This window comes from Aethalodelphis obliquidens, unplaced genomic scaffold (genome assembly GCF_003676395.1).
Source record: "Aethalodelphis obliquidens isolate GAN/ISIS:26980383/991018 unplaced genomic scaffold, ASM367639v1 scaffold11, whole genome shotgun sequence".
Taxonomy (NCBI): Eukaryota; Metazoa; Chordata; class Mammalia; order Artiodactyla; family Delphinidae; genus Aethalodelphis; species Aethalodelphis obliquidens.
In genome coordinates this window covers 4,910,305-4,927,275 of record NW_020837955.1, presented here as the reverse complement: position 1 = coordinate 4,927,275, position 16,971 = coordinate 4,910,305, and the positions used below count along the sequence as shown (strand labels likewise).

At 34.1% G+C, this 16,971-nt stretch overlaps 1 protein-coding gene across 16 annotated transcripts in view; it reads right to left on the bottom strand.

Moving 5' to 3' along the window:
- PCDH15 (protocadherin related 15) overlaps nucleotides 1-16,971 on the bottom strand; it is a 718,778-nt gene that overhangs the window by 67,044 nt on the left and 634,763 nt on the right. For all 16 annotated transcript variants that reach the window (XM_027111903.1, XM_027111902.1, XM_027111901.1 and 13 more), the window contains one exon: nucleotides 16,300-16,427. In XM_027111903.1, the coding sequence (XP_026967704.1) occupies nucleotides 16,300-16,427 (128 nt within the window). The remainder of the gene's footprint in view (nucleotides 1-16,299; nucleotides 16,428-16,971) is intronic.

The window sequence follows — 16,971 nt, the reverse complement described above, 5'->3', positions numbered from 1 at the left end:
AGGCCCGTGTACCGCAAAAAAAAAAAAAAAAAAAAAATTATGATAATCAAGTAAAATTATTTACAAAGAGATAAAAAGCTGTAAATTTTGTAAAACCACCCCACAGAACATCAGAGTTAAAGCTTGAAAGACAGTTACTAGATAGCATTTATATGTAATAAAATTGCTAGTTTTTGTGTGTTTGTATGTTTGTTTTGTTTTGGCCAAAAAATAGCATTGGCCAACCTGTCTTTAACCTAATTGCCTTTGGCTAACTTGCTCTAATCTAAATAGTTCTTCAGCCAATGAAGAATTGGCACTGACAATGATTGAAATAATTAAATGTAGGTTGACTGTCAGCACTGAAAAAGAGTAATATATAGAAGATTATAATCAGGAAAGATCTGGGAAAACATCAGAGATAATCTGAAGGTATAACCAGTGTCCAGCATTGGGCTAAGCACTTTATGAATAGAGTATCATTTAATTTTCTTAACTCTGGGATGGGTAGAAGGAACTAAAGCCATTCTGTAAATGGTATTCCAAACTGTGGAAGACTCAGTATATGACCCCAAATCACACAGTTGGTGAGCAGAGTTTTAATCTTTGACTTTAAGGCCCATGAAGGATTTGCCAACAGACTTATTGTGCCTAGAGAAGTATGTGGTGGGGTGAAGATTATTTCCAGGCTCCTTGCTTCAGAGATAGCCCCTGTACTAAGCCGATAGATTTCATTAAAAATTGCACTTTAATATTTCTCAATTTTTTCCTTCTGTGCAGATACTATCAGAGTTCAGTAGGAATTAAATTAAGACAAGTAGCTTCATCTCCATATCTCTCTTTCAGGACAAAGCAGAACACAAACACTGGCAGGAAATAGAGTTGTTTATATCCTTATCCTGGTCGTGCTGCTCCATTAAATGACATGTTGAAAGAGAATTCAATATTTTAATTGCATTTAGTGCTAATCAGACCCTTATAAATGTATGTGAGATTACACATTTTCACTGTGTTCTTTTCCTTTTCTCATTAGTTATCCCTAATTTTCATGATGATTATTAACATAACGTTAATATGCTCAGGAGGTGCCAGGAAAGATGAAGTTTCATGCTGTGATTCATTAAAGCCAGAGAAAGGACTGCTTCATGTTTCAACTTTTTAACAGATAGTTCATTTATAAACTTGAAAGATAAATTTTTTGCGTTCAGAATTTTCTATTAATACTTTTTCTTGGAGAAATGGTATTTTTGACCACGTCTATCTACAAGGGGGGAATTTAAGGGATGTCTTTAACATTCTTAAATTGCTGGACTTTTCCAGTCTGGGATTACTTTTTTTATATGGCTTTAGTACCTTCTTTCTGAAAAAGCCTATTTAAGAAATTTTACAGATATCTTAATTATGTTTCTATTTTAGTTAAAAGAACTTCAAGATTTTTTTTCTACTTCTCAGACATATGTTAGTTATTGAAGATAACCTCGTCCAATTTTGTGGTTTGCTATGGCATGGTATGGTATGATAAGGACCAAAAAAAAAAAAAAAAAACCCAATATGCCCTTTTTTAAAAATATTCTTTTTAAAACTGTCCTCTGGATAAGTTGATACTGGTACTATCTGAAGGCTGAAATTTCTCCTAGCTGTGCTGTTAGGCTTTGTTTCTCAAACGTCACGCCTGCATATATAGAGATTTTTTTCTTCTTAAATTTGCTATGGCTTCCTAAAAGGGAAATATCAAGCTATCGACAATTACTGATAAATAAAATATATACAAAAATACTTCATAATGCAGTGTTAAGATAATACTACTCATTTAAAACTTATAAATATGTTTCAAAAATATCAATATGATCATTGCTTATGTAAGAGAACTGACCACCTCATTTAAAATATGTAAGTTGAAAAAGTTATATTGATTACTTCTCATTGGGATAATATCTTAATATTAACTTTCAGCTTTTATAATTATTCTACCATTAAGGTAAGAAGAAAAATTAGTGGTCCATACTGATGCTAAAGGTGAGTTCTAGAAAGACATGCCCACTATTTGGTTTCAAGGGCAATGATAAAATACCTGAGCATTCAATAGAATTGTGTTTTTAATAACTTATATGCACTGTGCCTGCTGAATTAAGAACATCCGGAGTCTGAGATTATGATTATCTTATAGGCAAAAAGAACTACTCAGATAAAATAACTAATAATGACTGTGAATATTTATTGAGAGATTTCTGGGAGACAGGCACTGTGTTCATGCTTTTTATGCATTTTTAAAATTTATAACAAAAGAAATTTGTTAGATAGTACTGCCATCACTTGTAGACATGATGCTTAGAGAAATTAAGAAATTTGTCCAAGGTTACACAGCCCAGTAGTGGTTAAAGGATAAAAATCCAGATTTGTGTTCTTCGTTATGCTTTTGGAAAAGATGCAGATTTAAATATCAAAACTTCATTTTTATGGCCTTTATGTTTTTTATTCATTTACCTGATATTTCATAATCTTGGGATTTAGCATATTCATAATATTTGATTAAACTTTAATCAATATTGACTTAAGTGAAAAGTTCCCTAGTTCCCTAAGTCATTCCTGCTGTCATAGAAGGAGCAGAGGCATTCCTGTTCTATTCATTTCCTGCCTACAGAAGTACTTTTTTTGTACTTTTGGTCTCAGTCTCATCCCACTCTCTAATTTTAGCTCTAACCCAGAATTGTAAACCCACAAAAAGCCCCTCCCTCAAAAGTGGTTGTCTCAGTATCACCTGGCCTTGCCCTTGTTACTGAACCCTGCAGTGAGTGTGTTCTGAGCTCTCCTCCGGGGCCTTCTAGGTCTGGAAGGCACACTATATGTTTCCTGTGATGCTTGTTCTCTGCTGAGCACCTAAATCCTTCTTTCACCTGGTTCTTCTAAAACTTCAATCTGTTTCCTCTCACTTATTCTTCCTACTCAGCTCAGATTCTTGGTCAGTGCTCTATATCATAACATAACAGCAAGGCTTTTGCCTGTGCTCATGTGTCTTGCAAGGACTTAGCAATCTGTTTCTAACCTGTGGATACGATTACACAATTTTCAGGTCCAAATCTTATCTCTCTGGCTTACAATTTTGGATTCTGAAACCAAGAACCAGATAATCCCATGTGCTTGTTCATACCAACCTGCATTCTCTCTACCAATACTATCTTCCAGATTCAACCTACCATGCTTGATAACTGGCATTTCTCAGTCACAGCCACCAATAACATAATGTCCCATCTTCCCAAAATATGCTTTCTTGCTAAAAATCAAAAGAAAACTATGTGGCATTGTTTCACTAAGAATTAAAAATAGATAATTCCTTAATATTAACTACACAGAGGGCTAATAAGAAAAATATGAACTCCTCTACTTTGGTCAGAATTATTTTACACCTTCCAAGAAAAACAGCTTGAATTACCAGAAAGTTGAATAACCTTCTACCTTTTGTTTTTATGAATTTAGCACTTTTTAAACATTTAAAATTTTTATTTTTATTTTTCAAATTATATCTCCAGACATAACCAGCATCTAGATCAAGAAATAGAGTGCGTTATCAGTCTCCTCCTAAGAATAACAACTATTCTGATTAGATTAGTTTTTCCTGTTTGTGGACTTTATATAAAGGGACTTAAAGAAATTTGTATTTTTGGTCTGAATTCATTTGCTCACATATATTAATGTATGTACTGTTGCTGGACATTGAGGTTGTTTGCAGCTTTTTGATTTTACAGACAGTTAACGTATTTACAAATAGTGGATTTTTTGTACATATCTCTTATGAGCATATGTATTCATTTTTGTTGTGTAAAAACTCAGGAGTAGAAATTATGAATTAGGGGATATGCATATGTTCACACTTAGTAGATGATGTCAAACTGTTTTCCAAAATATTGTTCCAATTTATAACCCTTTGGCAATATCTGAGAAATTCAGTTGTTTTGAAATTTGGTTTTGTCTTTTTTATTTTAGCTATCCTGATGAACATGTGGTGATTTCTTATGGTTTATTTTGTAATTCCCTAGTAGTTAATAAAGTTGAATTCCTCTTTATACATTTTTTTGCCAATTTTTATATATTTATTCATGGTCTATTCCAGTCTGATTCCTATCTTTTTATCTTGAGCTCTTTGTTTTGTTCTGTTTTCACTCATCAGTTTGTTAGAGTTCTTATATACTCTGAATTGGAGATCTTTGATATTGTCTTGTAGCATATCCTCAGGTCTATTGGCTTCAGGTGGTAATAAAGTCTTTCAAATTACTATGAAACTCATTGACTTTGTCTTTTTATGGATCACTGGGATTGTAAGAGGCCATGACTCCTAGGGAAAAAAAAAATCCTGGGAACAAATAAAATGAGGCAGTATAAAAAGAGATATAAATTTACAAAAATTAGTGTAGCAACCACATAAAGTTTCAGGATCTACTTGATGAGAATTTCTAGAGTTTTACTATTCCTATTCATTAGAATGCATTTTTGTGATTGCAGACATTTCTGTATCTGTTTTTGAAAAAAATTTGAAAAGTCTCTTTGTAATTCTCAGATATACAGTGACTTATTAACTAACCGATGTAAATTATATTCTCTTTATGTACATAGTCTTGCTCCAGGCCTGCTGGTTTTCATTAATGTAAATACATTAGAATTACTAGGGAGAGTCATCCATTCTTTATGACTTTTTTAGAAATGAATTTTCTTCAAAATACATTTTAGGGAAATCTAATACTTTACTCTTCTCAGTGGCAGTACTAATAGGCAATTCAAAAATAAAGTGTATTTAGAGAAGTATGAATAAAAACCTTTTAAAAAGCTCACTTTTATCATTTTTGCTAAGATTGGTGTTATAGGTCTCCTGTGTCAGTTCAGTACAGCACAAAGTTAAATGGAGGTTTAAAGAATTTCAGAAGAATTTTCAGAAAATTTCGGGAAGAATTCTGATTGTCAATATTCCTACCAGGTGATGGAAGATATGGTCCTTGAAACATAAAATAGGAATGTATATATAACCATCACCGCTCAACAACATATAAAATCTTCTACAAGAAAATGCAAGCTTGATTCAGAAGATAATATTCCACATCCATACCTTGGATTGTTAGACATATAATCGTCTGAAAGACATGCAAGCATTAAATACATTTCTAAGCTCACTAAAGTGTGATCAGACTTTGAAATATATGGGCCACCAATTAATTTAGGGAAGGTTAAATGATTTGGACATTCACCAAATAAACTACTTTTTCTTCATGTACATGCCTGATGGCTTGAAACCCATAAAAAGTTCTCAAACTCTCTTCTTTTAAGGTAATTTCCAGTTATGAGAGCTATTTTCCTCTACGTTTAAGGACCCCAAATTTGTCATTCTTCAGACATTTATAGCCTGTAAAAAAAATAGTCCCATTCCTATTTTAAGCAATAAAAATTAAGGCAATTCTTAAGTTACATTCAAACCAACAACTGTAAATTGAGTTACTACTACGTAAATGAGATGATTTTAGATCTCTCTTCTGGACAATAAAAAGACAGATTTTTGCAGAGAAGGGGAAGAGAAAGAGAGTAAAACATATATGTGGAATTATTTTATCTGGAAACTCCATTTGTGGCTACAAAGATAGATGTGGTCTTGTCCATGTATAATACTAGCAACAAAACTATAATTTTCTGCTTGTTCTGACCAAAAGAGGCAAATGTTATGCATCAGAAACTGGTGATGGTGCTATGTTCATATACCTCAACTTGCCAGGGGAAAATACAGGCTTAGAATGTATAGACTCTTAGACACAGAGTGGTTAGTAACCATCTGTTTGCATATACTCCATAGAATTCAAAAATAGACATGAGGTCTTTTCCAAAAATACATAAGATACAATAATATATAACAAAAATACACCAGTTGTTAGGAAAAAATAATTTTCTTGACATTTGGTTTCTCCAGAGTGGTTAAATCAATGGAAAACCATGATAGATTCATAAAGATATCACCAAATCTAAGCTTCTAATTTTGACAAGAAGGGAAATTACCAGAGAAATGATAGGTCCTGTCACGCTCAGTGCTGTAACCAAGCCCAAGAGTTTAATTTAAAGTGTATTTTACTTATCTGAAAGTCAATAATTCATTCAAGTATTACATGGAAAGTCTTGATTAAACATACTAAAAGGCATAACTACATGTAAAAATAAATAAAATTTCTAACACCACCTTAAGATGTTAAGCACCACCTTAAGATGTTAAGCACAATGTATCTATAATGTCATTAAGTTAGTGAGAAAGCATGATACTTGCTTAGATGAAATGTGAATTCTAGTAGAGAAAACAAGCACATAGATACATGATAACAATATAATATCTAAATTATATATATAGATAGATAGATAGATAGTAATTCAGTTATAGGGTTATAGCCAAGAAGACAGTGAGCCCTCAGGCACCTGTGTGCATTCACTTTGTTCAAGGTACAAACCATAGAAGGTTAGATGGCATGGTAATCATGAAGGAAACAAATGGTAAGATCTCCTAAGAAACATCACTCTTGAAACAATAAGTAGTGTTTGTATAAAGCTGGGTTTCCCAGAGTTGGCAAAGGGGAATCAAAATTACCATTTCATGGGAATTTCAGACTGGTACTTGTTTACATCTTTGTTATATGGAGCAACTAGGGAGAAATTGTCATAAAATAATCCACCAGCTTCAAGTGACCATAACTTCAAGTAAACCATAAAAATTGTGAAAAATAAGTGCTTTGGATTTCAGAATTTGACCTTTACAATGTAGTTCTCAAATATAACAATTCTCTTAGGGTACTTGGCTTTTTTTCCCCCACACTGTAATTTTCCTAAGGTAAATAACATGCAAACCATCAGAAGCGGTTATAGACGTTTAAGGGCACCTAGTTCTAAAGCAGTATTTGCATAAGAGAAGACAACTATGGCCCAGAGTGATGAAGTGTAACGTTCCATAGAGAGTTAAGAGCATATCTGGGACTGAATCCAAATGATGTGACCCCAGCCCAGCGCTGTTCTACCTGGGAGAACAGAGCATTGTCTCCGGGCTAGAGTGCCTGGCTATGAATCCTGGCTTCACTATGGCCTAGGTGTACACATTGGGCAGGTTACATATTGTTTCTGTGTCTCAGTGTTCTCATCTATAAATTGAGAATGATAATAGTAGCTACCTCATGGGCTTTCTGAGGGGAACACATGAGTTCATTCCTGACAAGTGTCTAGAGTACTTAGCATTGTGTAAACACGGGGTAAGGGTTTGCTATTAGTACCAGTTTTGACATAAGCCAGGCATGAGTCTGGCCCAGTAAAAGATGCTACACTGGGGAAACACATGCTAAACCCTCATGGGTGTGCTGGAATTGTTTTCTGTCAGACCCATATGAGCAGGCAGAGGGCCAGGGAACAGGATCCCTCAGAGGCCCTTATCTCTGTCTAGAAACAAATTATGTTGCTCTCTGCATTGTTACTCTTGCATATTTCTATACTTTTTGCCACTAAGGAAATTTGCATCCTCTAACCATGGCTGTGGCTTTTTTCTCTCATCAGCGGCTTTCTGCTAAAATCTCTTGCTGTCATTTCAAGCTTATTTAGGCAATGTAATAAAGAATTAGAGATTGGTCAGAATGCTCCCTTTCTTGATGCTTTTTTGAAATATTACTTTCTTTCAGTCTATAAATTTCTTAAATCTGGCTTCTTTATTAACTCAAAGATGTAATGTTCACGGTCTTTTTGACTTTCAGTAGAAATCAAGTCTACATTTTAATTCAATTTTTCTGACACTGAATTTTTCATATCTGCAACTTATAAGGAGGGATTAATCCTTATTGCATTAACTTCTGGAAAATATCTTCATACTTCAGAAAGATTTAAATTACTCTTGATCACATTTAACTTGTCCCTATATTTGTATTAAATTAGGCTATCGGTTGCAGTTAAAAAGACATGCAATAAACTAGACAAATTAGTTAATAAATTGAAAAGTGTTTCTAAAACCAGATCTGACTTGTTACCTTAATAGAGGGGGTCATAATTCACAGAGGTCATCTCAATTTGAGAAGCAGTTAGTTGCCATGTTAATTATCTCCACTTTTTTCATAGGAACTTAATATGTTATTTTCTGCCAACATTCTACCCCTGCCAAGATACTACTCCTCACTTCCCGTAGAAAGCAATGTGATACAGAGATTACAAGAAAAGGCCTTGAACTAAGGTAAACTTAAACTTTTAATTCTGACTTCATTGGTTATTGGCTGAGTAATACTTGGAAAGCTATATAACGTTACTAATCTTCAATTTTTCCAACAATAAAACAAGGAATAATTGCATCTACTTTATAGGTAAGTGTGTTTATTTGTTTGTTTTATTCGTTTGCTTCTTTATTTAAACACTTTCGGTAGGCTAAAATAAAGAGGTTTTCACAGTTCTCAGAAAAGTAATAAAGACAAATAAATGGCAGCTATTGTTATTAACAAATAATATTCACTGACTGGTATTTTCCAACAGCCCAAGAGGGACAATATTCAAAGGTCTAGCTTAATCTTTCTTACCTCACACAGAAATTTTTGAATAATATGACAAATATTCATGACTTTTCAACCTTGTTTTTACTGGATAAATAGTTGCTGTTTTAAAGTTCTTTCTATATTCTGGAAACTGTTTCTTTGAGTTTTTTTTTTAAATATATGTTGTAAATATTTGCTTTCAGCTAATTGCTTGTATTTTAATCTTTTATGCTGTCTTTGTCATTGTAGTCCGTTATTCTGATGTAATGAAATTTATCAGTCATTTTTCATTAGCATATTTCAGTTATCAATGTTCAACAAAAAAAGAAAATTACAGACCAGTATCACTGATGAATATAGAGGCAAAAATACTCAACAAAATACTAGCAAACAGAATCCAACAACACATTAAAAGGATCATACACAATGATCAAGTGGGATTCATCCCAGGGATGCAAGGCTTCTTCAATATATGCAACTCAATCAATGTGATACAACATATTAACAAATTAAAGACTAAAAACTATATGATCATCTCAATAAATGGAGAAAAAGCTTTTGACAAAATTCAACACCCATTTATGATAAAAACTCTCCAGAAACTAGGCATAGAGGAAACCTACCTCAACATAATAAAGGCCATATACAACAAGCCCACAGCAAACATCATTCTCAATGGTAAAAAACTGAAAGCATTTCCTCTATGATCAGGAACAAGAGAAGGATGTCCACTCTCACCACTATTATTCAACATAGTATTGGAAATTCGAGCCACGACAATCAGAGAATAAAAAGAAATAAAAGGAATACAAATTGGCAAAAAAGAAGTAAAACTGTCACTGTTTGCAGATGACATGATACGATACACAGATAATCCTAAAGATGCCACCAGAACACTAGAGCTCATCAATGAATTTAGTAAAGTTGCAGGATACAAAATTAATACACAGAAATCTCTTGCATTCTAATACACTAACAACAAAAGATCAGAAAGAGAAATTAAGGAAACAATACCATTTACCACTGCAACAAAAAGAATAAAATACCTAGGAATAAACCTCCTGAGGAGGCAAAAGACTTGTACTCAGAAAACTATAAAACACTGATGAAGGAAATTAAAGATGACACAGAGGTGGAGAGATATATCATATTCTTGGATTAGAAGAATCAGTATTGTGAAAATGACTATACTACCCAAAGCAATCTACAGATTCAATGCAATCTTTATCAAATTACCAATGGCATTTTTCACAGAATTAAAACAAAATATTTTACAATTTGTATGGAAACACAAAAGACCTCAAATAGCCAAAGCAGTCTTGAGAAAGAAAAACGGAGCTGGAGGAATCAGGATCCTGGACTTCAGACTATACTACAAAGCTAAGTAATCAAGACAGCATGGTACTGGCACAAAAACAGAAATATAGATCAATGGTACAGGATAGAAAGCCCAGAGATAAACCCACACACCTATGGTCACCTAATCTATGACAAAGGAGGCAAGAATATACAATGGAGAAGAGACAGCCTCTTCAGTAAGTGGTGCTGGGAAAACTGGAAAGCTATATGTAAAAGAATGAAATTAGAACACTCGCTAATACCATACACAAAAATAAATGCAAAATGGATTAAAGACCTAAATGTAAGATCAGACACTGTAAAACTCTTAGAGGAAAACATGGGAAGAACACTCTTTGACATAATCACAGCAAGATCTTTTTTGACCCACCTCCTATAGTAATGAAAATAAAAACAAGCAAATGGGGCCTAATTAAACTTAAAAGCTTTTGCACAGCAAAGAAAACCATAAATAAGACAAAAATACAACCCTGAGAATGGGAGAAAGTATTTGCAAACGAAGCAATGGACAAAGGATTAATCTCCAAAATATACAAGCAGCTCATGCAGCTCAACATCAAAAAACTGAACAACCCAATCCAAAAATGGGTGGAAGACCTAAATACATATTTCTCTAAAGAAGACATCCAGATGGCGAAGAGGCACATGATAAGATGCTCAATATCACTAATTATTAGAGAAATGCAAATCAAAACTATAATGAGGTACCATCACACACTTGTCAGAGTGGCCATCATCAAAAAATTTACAAACAATAAATGCTGGAGAGGGTGTGGAGAAAAGGGAAGCCTCTTGCACTGTTGATGGGAATGTAAATTGATACAGCCACTGTGGAGAATAGTATGGAGGTTCCTTAAAAAGCTAAAAATAGAACTATCTAATGACCCAGCAATCCCACTACTGGGCATATACCCTGAGAAAACCATAATTCAAAAAGTCACATGTGTTGGGCTTCCCTGGTGGCACAGTAGTTGAGAGTATGCCTGCCGATGCAGGGGACACGGGTTTGTGCCCCGGTCCGGGAAGATCCCACATGCTGTGGAGCGGCTGGGCCAGTGAGCCATGGCCACTGAGCCTGCGCGTCCGGAGCCTGTGCTCCGCAACGGGAGAGGCCACGACAGTGAGAGGCCCGTGTACCGCAAAAAAAAAAAAAAAAAAAAAAGTCACATGTACCGCAATGTCCATTGCAGCATTATTTACAATAGCCAGGACATGGAAACAACCTAACTGTCCATTGACAGATGAACAGATATAGAAGATGTGGTACATATATAATGGAATATTACTCGGCCATAAAAAGGAATGAAATTGGGTCATTTATAGAGATGTGGATGGACCTAGAGTCTGTCATACAGAGTGAGGTAAGTCAGAAAGAGAAAAACAAATATCATATATTAATGCATATATGTGGAATCTTGAAAAATGGTACAGATGAACCTGTCTGCAGGGCAGGAAGAGAGACACAGATGTAGAGAATGGACATGTGGACACAGTGGGGGAAGGGGAGGGTGGGATGAATTGGGAGATTTGGTTTGACATAAATACACTACCATGTGTAATATAGAAAGCTACTGGGAACCTGCTATAAAGCACAGGGAGCTCAGCTTGGTGTTGTGATGACACAGATGGGTGGGATGGGGGTGGGGAGGGAGGTCCAAGAGGAAGGGGATATATGTATACATATAGCTGATTCACTTCATTTTACAGCAGAAACTAACACAACATTGTAAAGCAATCACTGTTTATCCATTCATCCATTACTGGACACATAGGTTGTTTCCACCTTTTAGCTATTGTGAATAATGCTGCTATGAACACTGATATACAAATACCTGTTTGAGTCCCTGCTTTCAATTCTTTTGGGTATATGCTAAGGGTGATACTTTTAAAGGACATTAATTCTTGTATTAAAGACTGAAGAGAAAAATTACAAGTTGATTTTCTTCTCTCTCTCCCTGCAATTAAAATGACTGATTGGTGTGATCAATGGAAATCAGTTTTGAAGAATCAGTTGTGACAGTTATCAGCATTAAACCATAGCAAATGTAGCAGGTAGTCCCTAATTAATTCTCTTGTTCTGTGTCCTTTGACACAATCCAGGAATTACTTTACCATGATATGAACATTCATATCATTGAGCCAGAATCCAAATCTTTACATGTGTGTTTAAATAAAAGCCTTAATAATTACCTGCTTTTTTGGTCTAGTTTATTAGAATGCTAACTCTATAAAGGCAGAGGACAGTCTGTTTTGTTTGCCTCTGTATTTTCAACACACACTAGGTATACAATGTATATTTTCTAAAAAAAAAAAAAAAAGAACTTTAAATAGGTCTCTAAGCATATTAGGTATACCATTTCAGAGTGCACCCATACACAAACATATATATATATACAAAATTTTCCTTCTTTTACTATCACTTATATTGAATAATTAATTTCAATAATGCTCTCATTGTGTTGCCTTTCTCCTAACATACTTTTAGTAATGCCTTTAATCCACTGTCCATATTTGAAAATAGTAAGTATTGTTTTATTCATTGATATTTTAGTCTCATATTTCTTAGTAAATCCTCTAATATGTTTCCTCTTACCGTTCCTACACATAACACAATTTTAAAAAAATTTATCTTTATGATTTCATGATGGACTAAAAAAATTTAACTTGCGTGTATGGTGGATAAAATCTAACATTACCCCAATATTATACAGTAAGTGGTAAAAAGCCTCTTTCACAATCGTAGGCTGATTCCCTGTTTTTTAAATCATCTTCTGCCAAGATTTGGGCTTGGCTGGCCCTGATCCAGGGCTATTTCTAATAACATTTTTTGCTGCCCTAAGTATGAATTGAAAAGACTTGCTTAACTCACTTTCACTCCGATTAAATTTGTAAAGGAGAAGCTTCCAGGCTTCAAGGCTAAAGGCAGCATTTGAAAATGTTCACCACTGAAGATTTATTACCCCCATCACTTCCTAAGGTCCTTGCCTCCTATCACTGTTCCACAAACACACTCTGCACTTTGTTTTTTCTGGGTTTGGCTTTGTGTTTCCTCTGCTTAGACTATTCTCATTTGCACTTTGAGAAAGTCTAATGGCTCTTCAGTGCCACTCAAATTCTTCATCCCCCAGGAAAACTTTTATGTTCTTTACCAATGAAAATGTCTCCTTCCCTTGAATCCACATAACAATTTGTGCTTTCCTAACTGAATTAATCATAACAGCATATACTTGCATCAATACATTGCTATGCTTTTTCTCACATCCCTTCTCTGTCTCTGTCTCCCCTCCTACATAGAATATTATATGGCATGAAATTGGTTTCCTGAAAAGGACCCCTCTCCCTAGCCTGAATAACCCACTGATCAATTGAAGAAAGGACTGTCCTATGGAATTCTTGGTAGTCCTGGAGAAATAATCAATCCCATCCCTGTCTACATCATCAAAAGTAGTCCATGGCTTCTCTCCGATGCATCTCTCACCCCCCAGATATTTCTTCCCATGTAGCTCTTCACACACCCTAATTTGATTCAGTTTCCCACTTCACCTTTACTTCCACCACCAACCTTTCACCAGGATTCCTTGGAATTCATAGTCCATCATCAGCAATATCGCCTAAATATTCAACCTTCCCTTTGAATATTACCATTACTTTTTTACTCTTCCCACCCTGGTCCTCTCCCCTACATACGATACTGCTTTCTAAGGCTGACTCAAAAAGTGGCTCCCATATCTGACATAGCACAATGCCTAGAGGTAGACAGGTGGCACGTGTCCTGTCTCTGAATCACTGCTTCTAGAACATTATTCTATCTCCTTTGCCACCTTTTCGCAATTCTTCTGAAGTAAATGCCATCATCAGATAATATCACCCATTAAATTCTCTTACTGCCGTCATCTATAGGTTTCTTGAATAATCTCCTTCATTAATGGAATATTTTAGCATTTAGCTTATTTTTTTTCTCCACTACAGTATTACTTCTATTAGCATGAGTGGTCATGTAAAAATACACAGGGGCACTCTATTCACAGCAGCGCTTGACAGTTGATCACTCCCTCTTTCAGCAATTTAGTTCTTACGAGTCTCAGGGACCCTATTATACATTTTCCTAGTATTCTTGCTACCTCATGGCAGCAATTTCTCAGCATGATTTGATGAATCGGCTTCCTGATCTCTAAGTATTGAGTTCCTAAGGCTTAGTCTTTGGACATTTTTTTTAAGCTTTTTGTTTTTTTGATGTGGACCATTTTTCAAGTCTTTATTGAATTTGTTACAATATTGCTTCTGTTTTATGTTTTGGTTTTTTGGCTGTGAGGCATGTGGGATCTTAGCTCCCCAACCAGGGATCAAACCTGCACACCCTGCATTGGAAGGCGAAGTCTTAACCACTGGACCGCCAGGGAAGTCCCTGGACTTTTCTACCTACATCCATTTTCTTTAATATCATGATTTCATCCTGGCCTGCAATTTCTTTCCTGAATCTAAATCAGCACCTGTAACCATCTTGCCAAGAATCATGCTTGCATATTGAAAATGCCTCACAAACATGGAATATCCAGAAGTGAACTCTTGATTTTTGCACCATAATTCCCGAGGGAGCAATGGGGACCTGTTCAGAACAAAACCCTCAGAGTCAACCTTGATTTTCTCTAATGCCCCACATATAATCCATCAGCAAATCCTTTTGGCTTCCTTTTTACTTCCTTCTCATCATCTCCCCATTCTACACCATGGTTCAAGTCACTACCAAATCTTGCCTGGACTAGTGATGCATTGGGCTCTGTTTCTACTCTTGTCTAAAAACACTGTGTATCTACTCCCACATCCCACCCTGCACAACATCCAGAATAATCCTTTTATATTGGATTATGTCACACTTCTAGACAAAACCATTCAAAAACTTTCTTTCTAAGCACATCTAAAATAAATCCCGTATTCTGGTCCTGGGCTGCATTTCCAGTCTCATCCCCAGCCAGTCTTTTTCAGTCACACTGACCTCCCCAAATTCCCTCCAACTTTAGAGACTTTATATTGGAATGCCCAGAATGCTCCTTACCTAGAAATAGACAAGTTTCTCTCTTGACCACATGACTTTATGTTAATAGTTCCTGTTTTCTTGATCTACAATTTGTTTCTTCTATTAGTTTGTTTGCATTACTAGGGTGGGAAGTTTGGGGGTTTTTTGTTTGATTATTTTTTAGTTGCTCTATGTCCAACTTCTAGAACAACTCACACTATAAACACCCCAAAATTATTTACTGACTAAATGAATAAACTGAATCAATCGTTAATAGGACTAAAATGTAAAATAAGATAAAAATCAACTACAAAGGACTGCTACCTGTAAATCATAATGCAAGTTGGATATAATGTAATTGGCTTGAATTTGTACACCAATTTTAGTTGCAACTGGTGATTCAAATCAGGAGTCAGAATTTGGCACTGTGGAAGAGCTATTTTGCAAGTACAACACACATGCTTTATTTGCTTGGTTGATTTTTCTCTTTCTTACTTAAGGATGTTAAGGTGATAAAATCATATGTAAGAAGAGCTCAATCATGGTACTCCTGGTAATAGGGAAAGAAAGGCAACTACTCATATGCAAAACTATAGGCAATCAATAGCTGGATTTGCTCAGAAATATTTAGGTTTTATGTTTGTATGCTAATAGCTATTTTAAAAATTGATTATTAAAATAGCTTCAGAAATATAACTCTGTAATTAATAATCTAAAATCCTATAGCCTATAAAATTTCCTCAATGTAACGCAATATTTACAAATTTATTTTTTAGTTATAAAACTATTTCAACTTTATGTACTATTGAAAAAAATCTGAAAACGTATTTGATAATTAACTAAAGAAAAATTGAAAATTATCAACTTTAGTCTATGATATTGTGTTTTTAAATTCTAACATTTCTGACATATGAAGGTTTTAAAAAATCTTTACTAAAGTACTAATGTTAGTAGTGTTAGTAGTGTTATTTTTTACATTGATTTAACTAGCATCTTGAATTTTAAAAAATTATTGAAGAAAAAAGAATTACAAAATTTATTACATTATTTCTTCAATCAGAAAATAGTAATTTTATATTTGCTACAAGAAACTCCATTTTGAGACTCTTTGGAGTTATTGTAAATTAATCCTGAATATTAAAGGCATACAAATATACTAGGAAAACAGATATTTTGATACCTTATTCAATGTAAAACATCATAAATAATTTGTTCCTACTTTTATAGTAAAAATAAAGCACAAAAAGTTGCTTAGTATTCACCTCATAATTAATCTGTATTTAGTTTGACTAATTAAACTCATTTATCCGTTTCAGACTTTTGTTTAAACTATGAAAATGTACTCAGTTAATATAAATTACATGGTTATAGTTTATCTACAAAATATGATCTCTTTGACTTTTTAGTTCTGTATCTTAATAAATGTTCTCATACCTTAACTCTGAGCACAGAAGAAAACATTTTTGCATCTTCAGATACACCTCCAATGTAGAGTTTTTTCTGAAACACTGGGGGATGATCATTTTCATCCTGAATCTCAATATACACTTTAGCTCTATTGCCTGGAGGAAAAGAAATAATATATTTTTTATTGATGGTCATTAATTAGAAAAAGATGGACTGGAGTAAATAATTACTGTACTTTCTTTTGAACAGTGGAAGAAACTTAAATCAGAAAGTCATTCCTAATTGGCATGCTTAATACCCCATACCCAAAGAGGACATTGATAATGATGTTTCTGGCAACATAATGTTAAGTTGCTGCTATTTCTTTTAGTTATAATGTCTTGTTAATTCATCTTACTTGATTTAATAGACACTATTGTGTTTTGCTAATTTTAATAAAACAATTCAACCTTTCATATTTACAAATACTTCACACACATTACAAATTACACCAAAGTGACATAAATATATAAAACACCTTATGAAATAATAGTCTGCCATAAATTTAAAAATATTTTTATTCTTAAGTATAGAACTAGCAATGATATTATCTTAACATGTAGTATTATATATATATGCATATATGTGTGTATGTGTGTGTATATATATATATATATATATATATATATATATATATAAAGATTAGAAGTAAACAATGTT